Source organism: Genypterus blacodes, unplaced genomic scaffold (genome assembly GCF_046128005.1).
Source record: "Genypterus blacodes isolate CSIRO-AG114 ecotype Tasmania unplaced genomic scaffold, CSIRO-AGI_Gbla_v1 ptg000090l_1, whole genome shotgun sequence".
Lineage (NCBI taxonomy): Eukaryota > Metazoa > Chordata > Actinopteri > Ophidiiformes > Ophidiidae > Genypterus > Genypterus blacodes.
Genome location: NW_027466895.1, coordinates 1,620,606 through 1,644,164, shown reverse-complemented (window position 1 = coordinate 1,644,164; position 23,559 = coordinate 1,620,606). Strand labels below are relative to the sequence as shown.

At 45.6% G+C, this 23,559-nt stretch overlaps 2 protein-coding genes across 2 annotated transcripts in view; both read left to right on the top strand.

The window, feature by feature from the left end:
• The window catches only part of LOC143007513 (voltage-dependent L-type calcium channel subunit alpha-1C-like), an 84,125-nt gene extending 66,115 nt beyond the window's left edge, over window positions 1-18,010 (top strand). Inside the window, exons 4-13 of the mRNA XM_076158892.1 lie at window positions 577-716; window positions 2,570-2,709; window positions 3,558-3,719; window positions 4,603-4,955; window positions 7,669-7,772; window positions 10,307-10,394; window positions 10,690-10,774; window positions 15,745-15,835; window positions 17,699-17,725; window positions 17,986-18,010. Coding sequence (XP_076015007.1) covers window positions 577-716; window positions 2,570-2,709; window positions 3,558-3,719; window positions 4,603-4,955; window positions 7,669-7,772; window positions 10,307-10,394; window positions 10,690-10,774; window positions 15,745-15,835; window positions 17,699-17,725; window positions 17,986-18,010 — 1,215 coding nt within the window. The remainder of the gene's footprint in view (window positions 1-576; window positions 717-2,569; window positions 2,710-3,557; window positions 3,720-4,602; window positions 4,956-7,668; window positions 7,773-10,306; window positions 10,395-10,689; window positions 10,775-15,744; window positions 15,836-17,698; window positions 17,726-17,985) is intronic.
• A 1,092-nt stretch (window positions 18,011-19,102) lies between these two features.
• The window catches only part of cacna1c (calcium channel, voltage-dependent, L type, alpha 1C subunit), a 29,720-nt gene continuing 25,263 nt past the window's right edge, over window positions 19,103-23,559 (top strand). Inside the window, exons 1-12 of the mRNA XM_076158891.1 lie at window positions 19,103-19,180; window positions 19,296-19,369; window positions 19,457-19,608; window positions 19,949-20,150; window positions 20,230-20,350; window positions 20,459-20,573; window positions 20,708-20,825; window positions 20,916-20,985; window positions 21,114-21,246; window positions 21,333-21,462; window positions 22,633-22,692; window positions 22,768-22,874. Coding sequence (XP_076015006.1) covers window positions 19,337-19,369; window positions 19,457-19,608; window positions 19,949-20,150; window positions 20,230-20,350; window positions 20,459-20,573; window positions 20,708-20,825; window positions 20,916-20,985; window positions 21,114-21,246; window positions 21,333-21,462; window positions 22,633-22,692; window positions 22,768-22,874 — 1,241 coding nt within the window. The 5' untranslated portion in view covers window positions 19,103-19,180; window positions 19,296-19,336. The remainder of the gene's footprint in view (window positions 19,181-19,295; window positions 19,370-19,456; window positions 19,609-19,948; window positions 20,151-20,229; window positions 20,351-20,458; window positions 20,574-20,707; window positions 20,826-20,915; window positions 20,986-21,113; window positions 21,247-21,332; window positions 21,463-22,632; window positions 22,693-22,767; window positions 22,875-23,559) is intronic.

The following is a 23,559-nucleotide window of genomic DNA, read 5'->3' as shown; positions in this document are numbered from 1 at the left end:
TAGATTAGCAAAATTATTTCAAATCCATCAGATTACGAGCGCTAAATAACCAAACGCAACACATGCACACACACACACAGACACACATACATACACACACTGGTAGCATAAACAGTAAACAGAATATCGTGTTCTGACTGATGTTGATGTTCTGACTCAGGGGAGCAGAGGAGTAAGCAGCCAGCACTGTTTGTACTGGCGTGTGTGTGTATGTGAGTGTGCGTGCGGGCGTGCATGTGTTTATTGATGTGGACATGAATAAATGATGTAAATGAAAATGAATGTCTTTTAAAATAGCCCCAAGAGGTCTTAGTGAGGTGTATCTCTGATTGGGATTGTATTTCTGATTGGGATATTGGTGTTTGATCATTGATTTAGTGCTCTCTCTCTCTCTCTCTCTCTCTCTCTCTCTCTCTCTCTCTCTCTCTGTCTGTCTCTCTGTCTTTCCTCTCATCTTTCTCCTCTTTTTTCTGTATCCAACTATACAGTTCCAGATTCCTGCTACTGTGTGTTTTCCACTTGGGCAAACACGTGCGGCGGCTTTGACAGCTGTCCTCTCTGTGTGTGTGTTTACAGGAGCGTGTGGAGTATCTGTTCCTCATCATCTTCACAGTGGAGGCGTTCCTGAAGGTGATAGCCTACGGCCTGCTCTTCCACCCAAACGCCTACCTGAGGAACGGCTGGAATCTGTTGGACTTCATCATCGTGGTCGTAGGGTGAGTGGACCAGGACGCTGAGACAGGAAGGAAACTGTGATTCCATTTTTCTGAGCCTGTGATAGTGAGGCGCAGCTGAAACAGAACAGCACAGGCATGATAAATCTTCATTGTGAATCCTTGTGCGCGTGTGTGTGTGTTGGTGAAGCCTAAAGTGATTAGCTTGTTAGTTGCTGATAGTAAAAGCTCTGCTCTGTTTGCTTTATCTGCAACTCAGCAACACAACCATCTGCTAAACCTGCTGTGAATGTGTGTGTGTGTGTGTGTGTGTGTGTGTGTGTGTGTGTGTGTGTGTGTGTGTGTGTGTGTGTGTGTGTGTAGTGTGTGTGTGTGTGTGTGTGTGTGTGTGTGTGTGTGTGTGTGTGTGTGTGTGTGTGTGTGTGTGTGTGTCCGCATGCCACTGTTTCTGCCTATGCATGTGCACATCCATGCAGAATGTCCTGTCTGCCAGCTGTGCTCTGTGCTACACACTATTGTGTGGATAAGGGCACAAAAGCCAGTGGGTGTGGCAGTTACTGTACATTAAAGCCTTACATCTAGCTCTAATTGAGTGTGTGTGTGTGTGTGTGTGTGTGTGTATGTCAGTGAGAGAGAGATGGGAAAAGAGAGAGTTTGCCTGAAGACTGCACACACACTTAGTGAGTCGCTTTCATCCTTGCTCAGCTGTTCACTCACAACAGCCATCACAACCTGAACATGCCCTCCTTCACCCCATACACACACACATACACACCTACACCCACACGCACGCGCACACACACACGCGCACACGGAGGCTGGAGTCATGTTGCCACTGCCCCCGGCATAAACACAACCTTTAACACTGTTGTCAGTTGTCAGCCTCTGAGCCTCCTGCACGTCTGTATGGAGGGAAAGAGGGTGAGCCAGATGTAAAGATGGCCTCCATACACACGATGTGACCCCAAAAACACTCTACTAGGAACACAATCAAGGGACCAATCAATCAATCAAATCATTCAAATCAAATCAAAATAAAAGTATTACATAAAAATACTACTAGGCTATAATCCTGCAAAGTGTTGTTTGATTCCAGGTCAAATGGCTGAGAATGACATGGAGCAGAAAGTATCCCACAACAAGTACAAACACACACACACACACACACACACAGATGCTCTAATTGTCCTTTACACCATCAAAAAAAGCTGTGTGATTCTCGTGATTTTCATGGTCCGTTTCAAAGACGTACTGAGCGAGAGAAAGCGAGGGAGAGAGAGAGGCAGTGCAAAATGTAGAGGGTGAGAGTAAGAGAGCGAGAGAGTGTGTGATATGTTTTGAGAGGTCTTTTCAAGTGGCTATTTCATCTGTGCTAATTGATAATTCTCTGTGACTAACGCGCTGCTGACTGGCCTTTGAGCCGCGCAAGCTGGAAAATGCCATTGTGCAGTGATTTCTAAGAGAGGGCGAGAGAGAGTGTGAGAGAGAGAGAGTGAGAGAGGGAGAGGTGCTCAGCTGGAGATAGATAAATGTGTGTGCTTATGATAGTGGATAATAGGTAACAACAGGCAGCAGCTTAAAAACATATTTACCTCTTATAAAGACGATTACGCTTTCCAGTATTTCTTCCTATGTTGTATTCAGTACTCTGCACATCACTGGTTGTGGGGCAATTGCGTGGCGTTCGATGCGTGTGCATTTAGCCTGCAGTGTTATGAGAGCATATGAACACACACACTATTGAGCTGACTCAATTTGACTGAATTTGGAATCAATGATATATGAGCTGTGCAAGTTTATGATGATAATACAATAACTATAAATGATATTGATGACTGTCTGTTATTCTACTGTGTGGGATTAGATCATTAAACACACCCGTCTGTGTTTGGCAGGTTATTCAGTGCCATCTTGGAGCAGGCCACCAAGGGGGACGGGGCCACGCCCATCGGTGGCAAGGCGGCGGGCTTCGACGTCAAGGCGCTGAGGGCGTTCAGAGTACTCAGGCCACTCAGACTGGTCTCTGGAGTGCCCAGTAAGTATAGTACCCACAAACACACACAAACACACACACACACACACAAAGGGGACGGATGGAAAAGACCATTTACCACTGCAGGAATAAATGCAAATTCAGAACATTTACATTTTTCAAAATGTTGCCACAGATTTGAATAATAGCATTTGAAATGTGTTTGTCCTCCCAGTCAGTTTGGCACCCTGGCTGTGCGCTTCCCCCAACAAGCTCCATCAAGCGTCACAATTCTTCCTGTGGCTTTGCAGCTGTGAATCTTTTCAGCAAAATTGCACAAAATGCCCCAAATCACATCACATTTTTTCAGTAAAAAGAAAGACAGAACGCACGAAAGCCCAGTGGATCAGGTGTAAATGGAGATTGTGTGCGGTGGGAGTGAAATGAACCACAGATTGGAGCTGATATTGTTATATTGCCACTGGAAGACACACACACACACACACACACACACACACACACACACACACACACACACACACACACACACACAAACACACAAACACACACACACACACACACACACATACAGACAATCCTGTTGTCCTGTTGGCTGATGTTCAGACAGCACTTGCAGTAGATGTGTGTGTCAGCTTGTCAGTGTTGGTGACTGCAGAAATCAATAATACATCCACAGAGAAGATAAGAAAAGGATTGCGTGTCATGGATGACGGTTGTGTGAGTGTGTTCACCTGTGTGTGTGTGTGTGTGTGTGTGTGTGTGTGTGTGTGTGCTTGCGCACAAGCATGTGAGTCAAAGGGAGCGTATTAATGAAGACACACCAAGATGTAGTCTCTCTAATACTCTCTCTAAGCGTCCTTCAAATCTTGATCATCCTCTCCGTGTTCTAGGTTTACAAGTCGTGTTGAACTCCATAATCAAAGCCATGGTTCCTCTGCTCCATATCGCCCTGCTGGTCCTCTTCGTCATCATCATCTACGCCATCATCGGCCTGGAGCTCTTCATGGGCAAGATGCACAAGACCTGCTTTTACTACAAGGACGGACACACAGGTACACACACACGCTAGGCTACTGTATGTACCTAGGCTGTTACGCACTGATGCACAGATGCATGAGCACACACACATATAATGCTTCAGTGCTTTAGACAAACTGTGACTCACACACTCATCTGTGTGTGAATGAAAGCTTCCCCATGCATGCGTTGACACACAGACGCACATAGACGGCGTGATCGTGTGTACTCTCCTACACACACTGGCTGCAGTAACACACTTCAGCAGCAAGCGCAGAGAGAACATCAGGGAACATACTTTTGCTGGCTTAATACGATCACTTCCATTAATTATTTAAACGATCATTTATGTTTCGAAGCGCAAAACAATTTGAGCCATAATTGAAACGGCAGCTGCCAAACAATATTGGGTATCGGCCCCCAGGTATAAGAGGACTTAAGTGTTGTAATGGTGATGTTATATAGGTCCCAGGAGAGCCATTAGCGTTGCACTGGGTAAATGCTGGTGGAATCCTATACATCACCCTGGAGAGCTTGTTTGGTATAATTAGCGCAACGCTTTTCCCTTCCTGCTTAAATGGCGTGCTGTGTTTGGTCTCCTCCTATAACCTGGTATTAGCTTCAAGAAGTGAACATGTCACAATGATAAAAGAGCATTTTACACCTGTATCATCTCTGCAGGGAATAACAATACAATACTCTACTGAGAAAAATACTCCCTGACTTTACTAGAAATGTGACTATAAATAAAGTGTATAATAATCATTATCTATAATAATAATGATAATCTATAATAATAATAATAGCATCAGTTTCATGAAGTTTGTATTGATTTGTGTGGGATGAAACATTGTGTTATGTGCAGATGAAGGGGACAGGGTATATCACTGTTGGGTGTCCTCCCTTCTTCTGTCACAGGCAGCATTTCGGAGGAAAAGCCAGCACCCTGCGCATTCAACGGCGCCCATGGGCGACACTGCCCCCACAACGGAACAGCGTGCGATGTGGGATGGGAGGGGCCCAACGACGGCATCACCAACTTTGACAACTTTGCCTTCGCCATGTTGACCGTATTCCAGTGCATAACAATGGAGGGCTGGACGGACGTGCTGTACTGGGTGAGCCGTACACCACAACTGTGTGTGTGTGTGTGTGTGTGTGTGTGTGTGTGTGTTTGTGTGTGTGTGTGTTTGTGTGTGTCTGTGTGTGTGAATGTGTGTGAGAGAGAGTGGGAGACAGTGATTGATAGGTATGAAATCCGTGTCATACGAGTGCCTCTGCGAAAGGAATATGAAGCAATAACACCCAAACACGTCTTTCAGAAATGCAGCTGTGGATGCATTTATTGTTCAGGGAGGCACATACACACACACACACATACACATGCAGAGGCAGACATGTGTGTTTGTGTGTGTGTTTAGCCCTCTACTTACTTCATATCTCAGGCTGAATCGATGCAGACAATACACTGTGTAATTGAAGGCGCTGATTTGTTTGGAACGTGTGTGGATTCCCAATGCTTGATTGACACACACACACACACACCCCTCCCTCTGTAAATGTCCAGAAGCATGCAGCAGCCCTGTTCAGCTATATAAACCAATTGATTACTCTGTGCTGCTAATCAATGTGATGGTAGGTCTGATCAAACTTATATTGGCTCCACCCACATTATGATACTACAACTAAAGACAGAATTGTGTCATAAAACTCCACAATTGCAGCTGTGGCCTTCGCATTGAATTGATCAGTGAGTTAAGTAAATATGTTAACAGTAATCTTATGAAGTTTAAACATTTTTCAATCTGTGTGCGTGAGTGTGTGTGTTTGTCTGTGTGTGTGCTCTACCACCCCTTCTGCTACTGTCCTCTATCCTGCAACCTCCTACTCACATACTCATACACACACAGTCACTGTGTACACTCTAATTATGGGGGACAGCAGTGTAGCCAACTATCTTTGCAAGGAATTCTACCCATTTATCCAAATTATATTTATAAATGGTAACGGCAAACACTTAGACAATACAAAGTCCGCGTTTTGCTTCATTAAGTTTAACATTACTATTGTCGTTGTTGCCACACATATGCTGCAATATAGACGATGTAGATTAATAACGTTCATCATCGGCTGCAACCAGCCCCCCATTCTCTCTCTCTGGAATATGGATTTCTGTTTCCAAGCCCCAGACACACACACACACACACACACACACACACACACACACACAAACACACACACACACACACACACGCGGCTGCTTTTACTCATTGAGGCTGGGGTGTAAATTCCATATTGTGATCAAATTCCATCCTTTTTCATTTCATTACAATCATACAGACAAACAAACAAAGAAATTTAGATGAAAACACAGCCTCCCCGGTGGAGGTAATTACAATATAATCTGATATTTTCCTGGATGGTTGTACTGCTCGCGTACCGCAGCGGCCCTTCATCACCCATTTCCGTCATCTCCAATAACTAGTCTAGCGTCTCCTAACAAAATATCCAAATAATTCTGGAGCTTTCCTCTGACCATCCAAAAGGAAATCCTTATATTAAATGGATTGGTTTGAAATGAGGCACAGTTTGTGATTATGTATCGACTTGGGACTAGACCACTGAAGAGTTGCTGGTCGTGCTCTGTATTGTGCACCCACACACACTCCCAACAGGTGGATGATTCAAACACAGGCACATTCACACACCTGCTCACACTGCAAGTCTTGCTTTGCCAGCTATTCCTGCCGCTCTTTGTAACATCTCTGCTCCCTTCTTGTTTCAATTTCCTTTCCTCTCACCTCCATCGCTCGCCCTCTTTTAACTTCTCTCTCTCTCTCTCTCCTTCCCTCCTTTCTTTTCTCTCTCTCAGATGCAGGATGCTATGGGCTATGAGCTGCCGTGGGTCTATTTTGTCTCTCTCGTCATCTTCGGCTCCTTTTTCGTTCTCAATCTCGTTCTGGGTGTGTTGAGCGGGTAAGAGGTTGCTGTTGTTGTGTCTGTGTGTTTTTGTGTGTGTGTGTGTGTGTGTGTGTGTGCGTGTGTACTGTATGTGTGTAGTTAAATGTGAATATACAAGGTGTTTCATTGTGTTTTATGGCTGTGCAACAAGACTCTGTAGGTTAAACAATTGGTGTGCAACAGATGGTTGGACCCAGCAAGTCAATGTGAATTATGTGAGAAGTATTTTTTATTATTATTATTACTACCTGTACTTGTCGGGGCTGCCATCCGCCCACAGTACAAGGTGTGTGTTTTGTGTGACGAAACGCAGGTGAGCATGGTGCTGTTTTTCCCTGCGCTGCCAAGTCACGCTGTTTTAGTACAAGCACCGCCTGGCCTGTGGGGACACACTGGGGTATAAATAATTCACCCCTCTGGTCAGCCATGGAGACTGAAAGCTAAAAAAACAAAACATGCACGCACACACACAACAAGGAGACACCCACAGCAGAAAGGTTCGTTTGAGGACAGAGAGCAAGTCTGGAGTTAAGCAGGCATCAGGAACTAATGATAACAATAATAATCCTAAATAACTGGCCATGAGGGCATCATTGAGTCTTGGTGCACAGATTCCGTCAGTGTCTAATGCTTCTTCTTCACACTGATTCAGGCCCTTCAGAAACCCATCTATTCCGCTTCCTTTTCAGTCATGTTGCCTTGTGAAATCTAACAGTACATCCCCTCGCTGGCCAAATATGTGTCACGTTGACACAACGCTGTGGGATCCCTGATAAATGCTATGAAAGCCCCATAATCTCAGCAGGGATCGTGCTGAAGCAAACGGGTCCATCTGTTGTGAACGTTCACTAAGGATCTAACTCCCTCCCTTCTCCCCCTCCTTCTCTGTTGTTCCTCCCTCACTTCCATCCCTCCCCCTCTCTCTCTCTCTCTGTCTCTCTCGCACCCTCTCTCTCTCTCTATTCGTTCCCCTCTTCCTTTCCTGCCCAACCCGTTTATCTCCCACTCCACTCCCCCACATAGGTGAATGATGCCTTAGGAAACAAATGGCCGTGGGTCTATTTTGTCACCTTAATCATCATCGGCTCCTTCTTTGTGCTAAACTTGGTTCTTGGGGTGTTGAGCGGGTAAGGGCAGGGTCAAAGGTCACCTCAGACGATTTCACCATCCTCTCCTTGTATTTCTTATTTCTGCCTTTGGATGATCGTGTGTCTTTGCCGAGCACGTCTAAAGCATGTGCATGTATCTTCAGTATGGGTTTGTCCAATGAAATCAAACCCACAACCAATGGCTGTATTGGTTCTAAACTGTTCTCACTGAGCTTATTTTTTCTATTGTTTTGCATTGGGTGTTACAGCCAGCGATGACCGACTTTAGAAGGTTGAAGTAAATCAATGTGTTTGTGGTAAATAATATTTCAGCATCCTGCTCAAGAACACTTCATCAGGACAGATTGCATGATCGCTCCTTTTTAATGCTTAACCTCATTTTTACGGTCACTGTCCTCGGGCCTCGCCAGGTTACCGGCGGCCAACTCCTCACTGACCTTCCGTTTAATGAGAACACGATCACAAACTGCCACAGTGATGTATAACTTTAAATATATGTATATGTGGAAGTAGCAGGAGTTGCCTCGGGTCCCTGATGGGTTCAGGTAAAGTTCGTCTCAGTCTAAGTCTAAAGTGCAGGAGGGCGAAGTGTCTCACCTCTGACTGACTGACCTGAATCCGCCTCTCTCGGTGCCCACTGTGATGTTTCAGCAGAACCGTGGGAAAATAATAGAGGTCTATCTGGTCCAAACAGCTTGGGGGTGGGGGACTCTTTGTCTGACTTCTGACTAATGATGCTGTCAGCACTCTGCACAGCCTGACCTTTTACCAACTGCCTCCTCCGTGGTGTGTGTGTGTGTGTGTGTATGTGTGTGGGTGTGGGTCTCACGTTGGCATAATAACTAATGGCTAAACAGGAAGAAAGTGCCCAGTGGAGGGGCTAGAAACATGGTGTTATTGTTTTTGTCCGGATTTGGATGCAGATTTAACAAGCAGGGGACGGACAGAGAGAGACACAAGGACAGGAGGAAATGTGCAACGAATGTACGTGAGGGGAGAAAAGGGAGGAATTAAGGAGAGAGGGAGCGCAGAGGCGAAAAAGAGAAGGTGAGAGCGGGAAGGAGAGTAATGCTTCATCGCTCCGGTTCACACACACACACACACGCACAGATCAATAGGATTTGGTCTCCTGCTAATGTCCTGACAAGAAAGACAATAGCAGTTTGTCCTAATGCACATTGATCTGTGTTGTGCGCGTCTGTGTGCTTCTTCATTCTGTACGTGTGTGATCTGTATTCCCATCATCCCATTGGATTTTACTCAGCGTGCCCACATTATTTGAATTTGCTCCTTTGATCTTGTCTACAGATCTTAATTGTGCAACTTTTTCTTACTTCTCAGTCTAAACAAAGTCTGTAGTTTTTATCTCATCTGTTAACTTTTAACCTTTTTGGTTGGAAATGAATTTGGAATCTCTGAACATTCCTAAACCAGGTGAATTCCAAATGTATTCATCCTCTATAATGGATCTACAATGCTTTGGACCTCACCTGATTTAAACCAAACCTAATTTTCCTTTCTTGATCCTGGTACCTGGAGGTTATTTCACCAGGTTTCATCATCCAACCAATACCCAGTATCCTAACATTCATTTCTGTTGTCTTATATCCTTTTATTGTCCTTATTTCACCCAAATTCTCCACAAAATTCTAACAAACAGACATGTACAAATGGGATATTGCTTTGTGGACAGAGAGCTGAAGCACAAAACAATGCGGCGTGCACTGTTTTGATCTGGTCCGCAGACCCTGGCTTATTGACCAGAAGAATGGGATCGCAGACAAAAGCCGAGGAGCTCAGTGATGCGGCAGGACCTCGGCTTTGAGCCACTTCGCCTCCCCGTCTGACAGAAGCGAGGCGAGGCGGTGCAGCTGGTAAAGGTGCCCTCGCTGTGACTCCCTCTGGGGTTGCATTGAGCGTTTGCAGGTGGGAGGAAGGCCTGCGGGGGGGGAACCCAAAACACACTGTGGGGAATACATCTCCCAACAGGCCCAGGAGTGCCTGGTGACCTTTTGCCACAAGAATACAAATGAATGTCGAAGTCTAAAGTGAAATTCTGTCCACTGGGGACTGAATGGGCAGCTTGACTCTTACAATCTCATAATAGACCCACAAGGTAATGAGTTAGTCTGAAACTCTTTGATTTTGTGTGTCCATTTAGAGACAAGTTTGGGGCAGATATTGAAACTTGAACGCTTAGTAACATTTTTGAGATGTGAATCAGTTCTCTCTGAGTAGGTGAGACGCAGGAACCTGTCAATGAGTCTTTAACACTGATGGGACGCTAAAAACTTTGCCTTGTCTCTCCGGATGGGCTCTCACCTCCGTACTCGCATGCTAATCGTCTTTGCTCCTCTGCAGAACTTTTCCTTTAGTCACTGTATTCACTTTTTTTCTCCTCAGCAGGTTTCTTCACCCTGTTCTGATTTCACTGAAGAATAAGTTCCTCTACAAGCTTTGTGCAGATTTTTCAGGTTCTTTCCTTTTCTTTCCCTCAAACCCTCCCTCCCTTCCCACTCTCTATCTATCCCTACATCTTCCCATCCTCTCAGAGAGTTCTCCAAGGAGAGGGAAAAGGCCAAGGCGCGGGGAGACTTCCAGAAACTCAGAGAAAAGCAGCAACTGGAGGAGGACCTCAAGGTGAGCTGCTCAGTATTCCGGACTCAATTTGCCTAAGTGCATAGACAGCATACTATTTGTGTGTGTGTGTGTGTGTGTGTGTGTGTGTGTGTGTGTGTGTGTGTGTGTGTGTGTGTGTGTGTGTGTGTGTGTGTGTGTGTGTGTGTGTGTGTGTGTGTGTGTGTGTGTGTGTGTGTGTGTATGTGCGTGTGTGCCTGTGTGTGTGTGTGTGTGTGTTCCATGTAGGTTTTTGCTGCTCTCAGTGCCACCAAAAAAATCAATGTTTCTCTGTATTCGTGTGTGTGTGTGAATGTAGGGCTATCTAGACTGGATCACTCAGGCCGAAGACATCGACCCAGAGAATGAAGAGGAGGGCATGGATGACGACAAACCTCGAAATCGTGAGTGCAGTTGCCTTTGGTCATTTGTATTTTTACGGGGTATTTCTGGCTCAAGAGGGCACTTGTGGGTGTGTGTGCGAGCGTGTGTGTGTGTGTGATCTGCTCCCTTCGGCTGAGAATCCTCCTCGGGTTAAAAACTGTTTAGATACTATTGTAACATGTCAGACAGCAGCTTGAAGCCTCTGGGTACTTGCATACACAGCATTCTCTCTCTCACACACACATACACACTCGCAGTACTTGTACTGCACTTGGTGCTTGTGCAGGCAGAAATGTACACACGCAGTCCCAAATCAACATAGCATCTTCTCCAAAACACCTCCCAAGAGAGATGTTCCCATGCCGGATCTCTCCCCGGAACAGAGCTCCATTTGCTTGGAAGGGGAGAGGACAACTGGCCTCTCTGGACGTAGACATGTAGGATTGATCTTCAGCTAACCACCACTCTGTTACATTTACTGAACAGTACACACCTCAACAGTTACGATTGAGATCATCTGACAAAAATGATTGATATTTGATCCATAGATTTACATCTGTGCGATCAATCACCCCCCTGTTTGTGAAAAAGGTGAAAAATCAAGTCACTTGCTCTTTCTGCTGCTCTCCACCTCTGTCTCCCCCTGATGGATGGATCCTCCTCTGGGAAGATGAATGAGGGCAGATCGTCCCCGCTGCCCAAGACGTTTTGCATAGACAGACAGATAGATAGACAGACACACACACACACACACACATGTATGTCCTTAAAAGGGCGAGGACACACAGAGAACAGAGGGTGAGCAAAAGAGGGGACATGAAAAGGAGAATAGACTAGGAGATGTTGATATAAGATGCATAGGGATAGTGCATGAATGTGTGTGTGTTGTGCAAGTGTCTGTGTGTTTGTGTGTGTGTGTCTGTCTGTGTGTAAGAGTGAGGGTGGAAGGGAGGAGGGGAGGCTGAGAGGGCAACAGGGACAGAGAACAGATGGGAATTTACATCATAGACAAGCCACACTAGTGACCACACACACACACACACACACACATACACACACACAGACCACACACACCTTCCCACTGGTCTATCCATCATCCTAACTTTATGCATAGAGCTACGGGGGCATATTATTGATGTATGATGTGAGTGGTGTGTGTGCATGCATACCAATGATGAACTGTGTGTGTGTGGAGGGGGGGGTATGTGTTTGTGTGTGTGTGGGTGTGTGTGCGTCTGAGGTTGTGATTGGTGCCAGATAGTCATAGTGCAATTTTTCAATTTTTACAGCTTTAGTCGGGAGGTGTCTGTGTGTGTGTTTGTGTGTGTGTCTGCCTATGCTAAGGGCTTCTATATACAGTCCTATAATATGTTCCCCATCCATGTTTGTGTTTGACGGCCATCTCAGAAGCATATGTATGTGTATGCGTGTGTGTGTGTGTGTGTGTGTGTGTGTGTGTCGTGCATGCTCTCACCCTGCACCATCTTGTTCTTTGCATGCCGTCTTCTTGTCTTGGCGTCCTGCCACTGGCCGTCTGGTAGGCGTGTCTCCGGCTCATCTCGGTAAGAAGACCAGTAAACTGGCCTGGTTCAGTCACTCCGCTGACTCACAGGACGGTATGTCTTCGTCCCTGTGTCGTGTGTGTCTTTGGGTCGTGTCCTGTGATTTTATGTGTATTCTTGTTTTGCTGTATGTATTGGTGTATCTCAGTAACATCTTAAACCATGAACACCTCACCGGATTAACACCATGTGGTGGCAACAATGTTTTCCCACCTTTCACACTGATAAATATGTGTGTTCTTCAAAGTTGAAATTCCACCAACACATGGTTGTTTATGAACTCCATCATGGTCATCCATCACCCACTCAGAGTGCATCAAAACAAGACAAGTTAACTCTTTGTGCCTCTTTTCTTGTGTGCGTGAAGCAGGAGGAGCTCCCTCTTGTGTTTACTGTCAGATACTGCGATAAACCTGCTATTGCCTTTCGTGAAATTGAGATCACTGTACTGTGTTTGTGTGTGTGCGTGTATGTGTCCTTCCATGTGTGTCTCTTTGCCCTTTTTTGAATACGGTGGCAACCATGCAGCCTCGTCCCATTTTTCTCTGTCATCTCTCATTGAGCTGAAGCTTTTATTTGTCCCCGTGGAGAGAGACGTGTTAATTTATAGAGGATAATTGCATCATTACGTGTTGTATGTGTGCAAATGTTTGTATATGTATATGAGCGGATGGCTGTGGTAGTAAATGAGATCTCACTGATGCTCACACTGGCGTCTTGCATTCTAGTGGGATGAATGGAATGAGGCGTAACTGTAAAGTGTGAATATTGTTTTTTTGCAGAAGCAATCATGTTTTTTTCGAAAACATAATTGTTCTGTGTCCGTGCCAGTTGTTTGTATCTGCTTGTGTGAGTATGTGTGCGTGTGTGTGTGTGTCTTGCTGAGCAGTGCTCTCTGTCCCCAGGTAAGAGTCGTCGTTTTCAGTCTCTGCGTGGAGCCGTGAAGAAAAACGCGGCCTTCCTTCGTAAGGCGTGTGCGTTTGTCTGCATGGTCCGACCGTAGTTTAAGATTTAGTGGACTTGCCAACGCAGACTTGCAAGCGGATTGCACCCCACCCCTCCTCCTCTCTTCTTTTCCTTTCCTCTCCTCCTGTTTACTCTCCTTGCCTTCCTTGCACCCTTCTTAACACCTTATTCACATATACCATGTTTCTAATCAAACAGGGAATGAGGAGACAAGGAGAGGAAACAGGATTAGTGTACTTAGATGCAGCCTCTGTTTGCAGGAAAAAACAAAAACACACAATCTGCCTGACACATCTGGAAAAGAGCAAAAAGAGCAGCGTCACCACAAAAAACTACTCGCATTACACAAAGTACACATGGAGTGGTGGCTGTCCTCTGCTTGTTGCATTTCCAGATTTCTTCCCCTAAATTCTGCCTGCACGAAAAAACACAGATAATAATGCAACCTCTGATTATATGAGAGAGTAGTGATAATCAATTGAAGACGATCAATGCTCTGACATGTGACAGACGTGCATGAGAAACTTTGGGTTCTGAATATTAAGACAAGGATTTTAGGATATCTGGGTTTGGTTTTGTTGTTATCAATATTTGGGCACATAACAAATCACTCTCTACACACACACACGCACACATTCATGTCTCTGTTAGCTGGCGTTGTGTATGTACGTGGAACGCGACTTTAAATCACAGCTCATATTTAAATCAATAAACTGCTGACTCTCCCTGAGCATTCTCACCGCATTCATTACATTACGGCTTCAATCGGTTATTTGCAGAGTCAGGGATATAGTATTTAATATTTTAACGCAGCTCGCCTTTCCTTTCCGTTATTCCTTCTACCCTCCTTCTGTCTCTTTCCTTTGCGTCTCCCCTCTCTCACTCCGAGTGTCTCCGGTCTTTGGGGTTTTACTCTAACAATAGCCATTAAACTAGTTCAGAGCTCCAGCGAGGAGCCTGGTTATATATATGGTTATATATATTTAAAAGCTTTTTAGCCAATGGAGGGAGGAGCTACAGGCTGCAGGCAGCAGCCATTGGACAAGACCGCAACGTCCTGCGCCTCCTGCACCTCCTCTTTTATGTTTAAAATTTGTCGCGTCATTAGTCTGCTCAGGGATTATTAGTCATGTACTAATATAGGTAAATTACAGATACATTTGAATAATAACAGATGTGAGCCAGTAATACCTTCTGGCTATTAAAGGTTTATTCCGTGATTTCATTTTAATCTGTTCAATATTTGTTGTTTTTGATAATTATTGCTCAGTTGTGATTTGGATCTCATCATTGAAATGCGTCTGTTGTCATTGCCATGTTCTTCACACAGAGAATGACGCATGTCTGGATGTCTGCTGCCCCCTGTAGTTTGGGATGACTCACTGCATGCTGAGAGGTTTTGCTTCACTTTGCTCTTGCTGAGTTTTTTTTTTGTTGCTTTGCTGTCTGACTGCCTCGGCATTACTTTGCACACAAAAGAGAGAGAGAATTGTGTGATCTGAATGTGCTCTTATTTCTAAAGCATTCCATCTTCACGCTCTGATTCACTACGTTAGATTGCGTAAATGGTGGATGTGTTAATTAACATTCAGAAACATCACCTGTGGCATCCAGGCAGTAAGACAAACATAACAGTAGGCAGATCACAGCTCACACACCAACAGACGCATTAAACAGCCATGTATCACTTCACCTCAGTCTCTCAACTAACTATCTATCCATCCATCCATCCATCCCTCCCTCCCTCCTGTGCTTCACTTCACATCCTTATTTAATCCCACTCCATCGCTTCCTGCCTTGTTTTTCCTCTCCACTGGCTACATTACCCATCCTCCCAACTTCCCCACTCTCCTCCTCCTTTTCCTGTCTTTTCCCTCCACCTTTACATCACTTCATTTTACTCGACATTGTCATGTTCCTTCTTTCCTGTCTTTAGTAAGGAACACAAATGAGCTTTCGGCCCGATGAGACATTAGAGGGGAAAAAGGCTTAAAAGGCTGTGAGGTCGCATCCCAGCATCCCTCACCAGCACGTGTTGCTACCAAGGCGACTTAGGCTGGAATTAGTTTTGCCAATCAGAACGTAAATTTGGGGGAAGTGCACCATTGACTCTGGGGTATTTATGTAATTGGTAGGGTTGGAGTCGAATTTTTGGAACCCTGCTTGACTTGTTAACACGTGTCGACAGAGTGTTTTAATGAGTTTGTGTCCCAGGGCAAGATTATCCGCTTTGATATCAGAGCTGAGGAGGTTGATTTTAAATGCGATTCTCCGACTCTGTGACCCTGGCGGAGCTGCACGGCCGCCACAAAGAGCAAGAAGAGAATAGCAGAGGAGAGGCTGGTGCATGAGCGTGAATGGATGACGTACTGTGTACTGTGTATTCATCTTTCTCTCTCTCTTTCTTTCTTTCTTTCTCTCTTCCTTCTTTTCCTTCTTTCCCTTGTTGTCCCATTTCCCAGTGAGCATGCCGGCCAGCGAGAACGAGTCGGTCAACACGGACAACGCCCCCGGCGGAGACGTGGAGGGAGAAACCTGCTGCACCCGGCTTGCGTAAGCACTTTCACTCCTCTCCGCGCCAAAAAATACCCCTCTTCATCCTCCCTCCTCCTCTTCTTCCTCAGCTCGCTCGGCTCACCCTCAGTGGAGCACGCTCCTCATCACCGTCTTCATAAATAGCTGCCTCGGAATTTCCCAAAGGTTTTGTCACAGCGTTTGTTTAATTTTGTGAGGTTTTGCCTTTTTTTCACAACTGAAGAGTTCATTTTGCCATTGGGCACCTGTGTAGCACATGTGCAGCGCTTATAATTACGCTGTCAAATAGTTTAATTCAACTAAAACAAAGACGTGATGCCGGGGGAAATCCCTCGTATTTCCCCAAAACTAATAAAGAAATGCAGGCTTGTTTTAGGTTGATTTCTGTTTTAGGCAGCGGGAATCTCTCTCTCTCTCTCTCTCTCTCTCTCTCTCCCTCTCTCTCTCTCTCTCGCTCTCTCTCTCTCTCTCTCTCTCTCTCTCTCTCTCTCTCTCTCTCTCTCTCTCTCTCTCTCTCTCTCTCTCTCTCTCTCTCGCTCTGTCTCTCTCTCTCTCTCTCTCTCTCTCTCTCTCTCCGTCTCCTCCTTCCTCCCCTGTGGGAGCTCACGGGTTGACTCATTCACTCTCTTCTTACATTTTTCTTTTACATTAAACACCTCTCTCTCTCTCTCTCTCTCTCTCTCTCTCTCTCTCTCTCTCTCTCTCTCTCTCTCTCTCTCTCTCTCACGCTCTCTCTTTCCTACACAAAAGGCCACACATGAGCAGTGGCCAGAGGGCCCACTTGAAAACACACACACATACACACTTGGGTCCACAAACAAAGGATTTCAATAGGAACGCAGAGACACAAATTCAAAACAAACAGATATTAGCCAGTAGGCACTCTTGGATGGCACACTGTTGTTTACCCGTTCTATCTCTCTTTCTCTGTCCATCTGTTACTTTGTCTTTGTTTTGTTGTTTGTTTATCCGTCCCTTGCTCAGACAACTCAACGCAAATCGCTCCCCAGTCTTCGAGAACTGCCAGAAAGCCTGAGACAGAAGCCGAGTGAATCACTGTGCATGGTAAAGGTCAAAGGCCACAACTAGACAGACAGGCAGACGGACTGATGTACAGACAGGCAGACAGACAGACAAGCAGGCAGGCATGCAGGCAGCAGACATATCTCAGGGTTGGAGCGACTCTCGGGATCTCATAATCCAGATGGAAGCACGAAGACGAGAGAACCTGTCCGCTGTCAGCCTCCATATCCAGCCAGTCAGTCATTGTATTCTTTCATTTAGTTGGTCAGCGAGTCGTCTCATCAGCTGCTCAGTCAGTCCATCTCATCTATGTCACACTGCCACACTGCTATAGTCAGAGAAATGACTCTGGTAGACTCGCAAAACAAATGTGGATTCTGGCTGATATAGGGAGACGCACAGGCTGCTGGAATCTACATTTAACTCTTCTGCTCTCTGCCCTCCGAGTTTAATAATCATGGTTTAATCTTTGGTTGGCAGAGCAGAGAATCTTTAAGTGAAATAAGTGAATATGACGTGGGTGCAATTTCTCTTCCTCCTCCTCCTCCCTCTCTTCTGTTCTTCTCTTCTCTGTCCTCCATTATCTCTTGTCCTCAGTCTTCATGTGTGTACAGTACCTTTGGCTGTTACAGTGGCGAACAATCAAGAGACACATTTTTGGATCAAAGACACGTTACAACGCTGCATCATGTCTTTTGGCTGGATGCCACTGTGTACATGTTTCCAGGGGGTTGATTTGTCTCCCACCCAAAAATCTGCTCCAGCGTGGGTGCCTATGATCAAATCCCCCCTTTGTCGTCTTTATGTGTGTTATGTGTGTGTGTGTGTGTATAATCCATTCTGTTCTCTGTGTTCCAGAAATAGGATCTCCAAATCCAAGTTCAGGTTAGTACATGTTGTTTACCACTGTCTTTAAACTCATCTGCGCTTCTGTTTCTACTGCTGCTGGTGGTGGTGTGTATATCTGTGTGTTTCTGTGTGTCCGTGAGAGAGAGAGACAGACAGAAGTATTGCCAGGGACAATGAGCCTCGTGTTACCTTTTTGAAGACAATCACGTAGAGTTGTCCTAGCGACTCTCTCTCCCTCTTTAAGCGTGCATGTCCGCTGCGTTGTGTTGTGAGCTGTGTCCCGTGTTAACATTCAGTGTGTGCATCATGTGCCGTAACTGACTCGAAAACAGCTCACACACACCCGACAGAAGACTGGTGAAGACATGAATTTTAAACAGGCAGGAAGAGAACACGTCCTGCTGTGCTGTGCAGCTCTATTACATGACAAATCTGCATGCAGGGAAGGAGAACAATGGATAAATGCTTTAAGTTTTCAGTGACTTGACCCCCTCAGCTGCCGGTGGCGGCTTTACTTTTCAAAAGGAAGTAACCTTTGTGATGCCATCAGGGTCACGTTCCCTGACTTTGTGTCTCCAAAGTTTGGGAAAGTGACTACAAAGGCCTCCAAAAGCCACAGGAATCCTTTACACGGTTGTTTCTAAATGCTTGTTGGTGTAAGATTGGTGGTAGGCACCTTTAACTCAGATTCGTGACATAGCTTAGTGTCTCAGTGGGATGGAATCAAAATAAGGCAAACATTAGTGACTCTTTGAGTGGCGGGGTTCTCGCAGATGTGACAGCGAGGTGTGAAGTCGATAATTACCACAAAAGAAACAGACAGGCAGTGACGATGCAACATGTTCCAATTGTATGCAAAGAGGAATAACACCTTTTACGTTTTCAAATGAGTCACTTCATCTTTTTCAAACGTGGATTTCTCCGGTTTTCAAACGTGTGCGTCAACTCACTTGGTAATAGTAAGTAACCTTTTTTTATTCTCCTGCCGTAACAAAGCGGCTCCATGTTGGCATTTTCCGGGTGTGAAACATCGCTGAGGATGACTCACTCTGTTCCACAGCTCCGCTCTCAAACAAGACAACCACGAGCCGAGGGATGATGTCATCATTACTTTGTGCACATTTACTGACTATCCCCTCTGTCTTTCCTTCCTCCCTACTTCCATCCTTCTATTCCCTTGCACCCCTCCACCTCTCCTCTGACATATCTCCCTCCATCATCCCCCTCTCTCTCTCCCTCCCTCCCTCCCTATCTCTCTCTCTCTCTCTCTCTCTCTCTCTCTCTCTCTCTCTCTCTCTCTCTCTCTCGCGCGCACGCTCTCTCTCTTCAGCCGATACTCTCGCAGGTGGAACCGCCTGTGCAGGAGGAAGTGCCGGGCGGGGGTCAAATCGCAGGTTTTCTATTGGCTGGTCATCTTCCTGGTTTTCCTCAACACTCTCACCATCGCTTCTGAACATCACCAGCAGCCTGAGTGGCTAACAGAAGTACAAGGTGCAATAAGCACACCACAAACACACACACGCACACACACACATACATCCTCATGACCCCATAGGTAATCTGCCCTTCTCTCCTCTCCTCTTTCCTTCCTTCCCTCCTCCTCTAGACATAGCCAATAAGGTGTTGCTAGCACTCTTCACAGGTGAGATGCTTCTGAAGATGTACAGTCTGGGCCTACAGGTGAGTTATTTTACACACAATTGAAGTTTGTTGGGGAAAGTTTTGTGAATTCCATCCTCAAGTTGAACCTCTTCGGTCTCTCTGCAGGCGTACTTCGTTTCGCTGTTTAACCGCTTTGACAGCTTCGTGGTGTGCGGAGGAATCCTGGAGACCATCCTGGTGGAGACGAAGATCATGTCTCCTCTCGGCATCTCCGTGCTACGTTGTGTGCGCCTGCTGCGAATCTTCAAAATAACCAGGTAAGTCTAGACGTGCCCTGAATAGATTCCAACAAGCTGTGTGTCCTTCATCCTTCTCCAACACACACACACACACACACACACACACACACACACACACACACACACACACACCTATAGTGACCTACAGTACAAGACAATGAAACACAATAGGAGTCATTGTATTTCTAAATGTCCTCTCAGCCTCTTTTAGTCTGTCAGTGTCACCAGATCTGTAACAGAGAAGAATTTGTGGAAGCTAAAATAAGCCAGGCTGTATTCATTTGCAAAACCTCCATTTTTGTTCAATTTGAAAGTCATATATCCAGGTCACATCCATCCAACTTTGTCCCTCCCATAGATACTGGAACTCCCTGTCCAACCTGGTGGCCTCCCTGCTGAACTCGGTGCGCTCCATCGCTTCCCTCTTGTTGCTGCTCTTCCTCTTCATCATCATCTTCTCCCTGCTCGGCATGCAGCTCTTTGGTGGAAAGTTCAACTTCGACGAGACACGGCGGAGCACTTTCGACAACTTCCCCCAGTCCCTGCTCACCGTGTTCCAGGTACGTCCACAGATTAAATACCAAAAAGCAGGGTTTACCCCACTATTATGATAACATGAAATCTGTCAATCCTCCACAGATCCTAACAGGAGAAGACTGGAACTCAGTGATGTATGACGGCATCATGGCTTACGGCGGACCGTCCTTCCCCGGCATGTTGGTCTGCATCTACTTCATCATCCTCTTCATCTGTGGAAACTGTATCCTTTAAGCAGCTATAGCAGTGAACAATGTCTATATGCAGGAGAATGTTGATTAATTGATCGCCAACTGGTCCGTACCTTCTCTTTACATTAACGCTTGATCAGACATCCTGCTGAATGTCTTCTTGGCCATTGCCGTGGACAACCTGGCAGATGCAGAGAGCCTGACCTCGGCGCAGAAGGAGGAAGAAGAGGAGAAGGAGAGGAAGAAATTGGCCAGGTACTACAGAGAGTTTGCTCAGATTCACACCATAAACCAGTCAATGTCTCCTTCTTGACAGCTACCTGTATTGATTTGAGAGGTTAAAGGGATGTGTCTTCCCTCCCTCCCTCCCTCCCTCCTTCTCTCCCCAGAATGGCCACTCCAGAGAAACGCCATCAAAACGAGAAGCCTCCTCTGGCAGAAGAGAAGAAGGAGAAGATAGAGCTAAAGTCCATCACCTCCGATGGGGAGGCCAACACTGCTACAAAGGTACTCAAACACACACACAGACTCAATCAAGTCAGTGAGCGTGGATAAAGAATGGATGGACGAACAAATGTGTTTTTCCTCCTTCTGTAGATCAACATGGACAACTACAATGGAGATGAGAGTGAGGAGAAGAACCCGTATCCTGCCAATGACTACATAGGTAACAATGAGCAGCCACATGAACGGATGAACGAGTGCATGGACGCAATGAGCTCTCATGTCTCTTTTCTGTACCTTTCCTCTGTCTTTCTTCTTTTTTTCATCTTCCCTCCTCTTTGCTCTTATAAGGAGACGAAGACGATGAAGAGCCAGAGATGCCGGTCGGCCCCAGACCACGGCCGCTGTCTGACGTCCAGCTGAAAGAGAAGGCCATTCCCATGCCCGAAGTTCGAGCGTTCTTCATCTTCAGCCACACCAACAAGTACGAGGAGACTTGAAGTTCTCCATCTCCTCCTTCATCTTCATCTCTCTCTCTTTCTCAATCATTCCCTCTCTCTCCTCCTCTAGGTTCAGGGTGCTGTGCCACAAGATTGTCAACCACAACATCTTCACCAACCTCATCCTCTTCTTCATCCTGCTCAGCAGCATCAGCCTGGCAGCAGAGGACCCGGTGAAGAATGACTCTTTCAGGAACAAGGTGAGAGACACACACACACACACACACACACACACACACACACACACACACACACACACACACACACACACACACACACACACTCAATAAAATACCACAGAAGGGCACAGACTGGACCTCTTCCTCACCCTTCAGATCATATTTTCAGTTCCCTCAGGGTTTTGTTTGAGTTTAGTGTCCATAATAAGCAGATGTAATAAAGCCGCAGTGTGTGTGTGTGTGTGTGTGTGTGTGTCTGTCTATGAGTTTGTGTGCGTCTGTGTGTGCCGTACCTGTTTTTGTAAAAGGCCCCGGGGACTGATAAAGCTCTGTTTTATTGTATTTTCTCTGCCGATGGTTTGGGCTCATCTATATCATATTTATTGTACCTCAATTAACCTTGTTCTGCAATCTTAATGATATAATGTGTCATTATTTCAGCTTCTGCTCGGCTTTCTTTGCCTTCATCTACATTCATTATCCTTCATCCCTAAACGTCGCCCGCCACCGTGTTGTTGTGTGTCAGATTCCGACTCAGCTCAACCCACGTTTAACCCCGGTGGACCTTTTTGTAATTACACCGTCCCCACTGTCTTTTTTTTTAATTCCCCTGCAATCAGCAAGGTGTTGAGGGTAACTTCACAGACAAGCGGGCAAAGATGTCTTATATAATTCTCTAAGTGTGTTTCTAAAGAAGGTTACATGTTGTAGCTTTAACAATTAGTTAAATCAATTTTGTTTTTACGAAAGCTTCGAGTGTTAGCCTTAAAGTCTGCGTAAAAAGGGACAGGGAGATGATTCTGGTGCCAGTCTTTTTACGTGTCTGGTTTACGTGTTCTTCCTGTGACTGTGTAAACACGGCCATGTAAAACTAGACAGCCACTTCTAAATGCTCTTAGTCGGGAGCCGGTAAGAGTTGCATGCTGTGTCCTTAACAATGACAGGAATGCTCGCGGTTTGCATGAGTTATGGTTTGTTGGACAATCTTGGTCAGCCAGAAACCGTGAGTAGTTGACTGTTGCGGTAAACTTAACTGTCTTTGTCGTGAACCCATTCAAAGCTGCTCTTTCCCGCCCACACAGGACGTTATTTCACACAGGTTTGGACGGAATCTGAAACTTAGTCTATGCCGCGAGCTCTGAAGTCTAAACACACACACACAGTCAGTCATGTTTTGTGTTGTGGTTTCAGATCCTGGGCTACGCAGACCACGTCTTCACCGGACTCTTCACAATTGAGATCATTCTTAAGGTAGCATTGCGTCTTTTTTTGCCGCCTGTGCAATCTCCTCTCTTTATTGACCCCTACATTTGACCCCCCTTGCAGATGACAGCCTATGGAGCCTTTGTCCATAAAGGTTCATTCTGTAGGAACTACTTCAACATTCTGGACCTGGTGGTGGTCAGTGTGTCCCTCATCTCCATTGGAATCCAGTGAGTACTGTGGAGTTTTCTTTTTTTTACATGCCATGTGTTTCCTCATAGTAAAAAATCCATTTTGGAATTATTCACTGTTTAATTGAACAATCTCATTAAAGTGAGTTTGTGTGCTTATATTACAAGTATCGTGCCCAAATGACATTGATTTGTAGTTTGCAGCACTTGCATGCCTACACACTGCATTTGTTAGATGGCTGCTGCACACACAGATAAAGTTATCAAGTGTCTAAGTGGGCAGAGCGTTTTAGAGTCTGACCCATGATTCACTCTCCTCTCTGTTCTCTAACTACTTCCTGCCTCATTACTCCCCGTCTTCTCTCACTTATTGATGTTTATTAAAGACGTATGTGCTTCTTCTAGCTAATATCTCCTTGACGTGCTGTGATATTTCTTGATGTTTAATATGCCGTGCTACGCTCTCTGTCTCTGATGCTTAATAGCCTAGACTTCTCGACGTAAGTCTTCATTAGTCCATATATACAAAAAAAACAAACCTTTAACACGACCTCACCTTAACTGTGTAAAAACGTCACTCTTTGATTTGGTATTCCTATGGTCCAAAAGAGTTTAGTGGAAAGCCTCCCTCAGAGAGAATAAAAGAGGACCTGGACTTTCGTCGTTAGTGCCGTTATAATGAACATGAGTTATTTTTATGATGCCTGTGCACTGGATGCATACC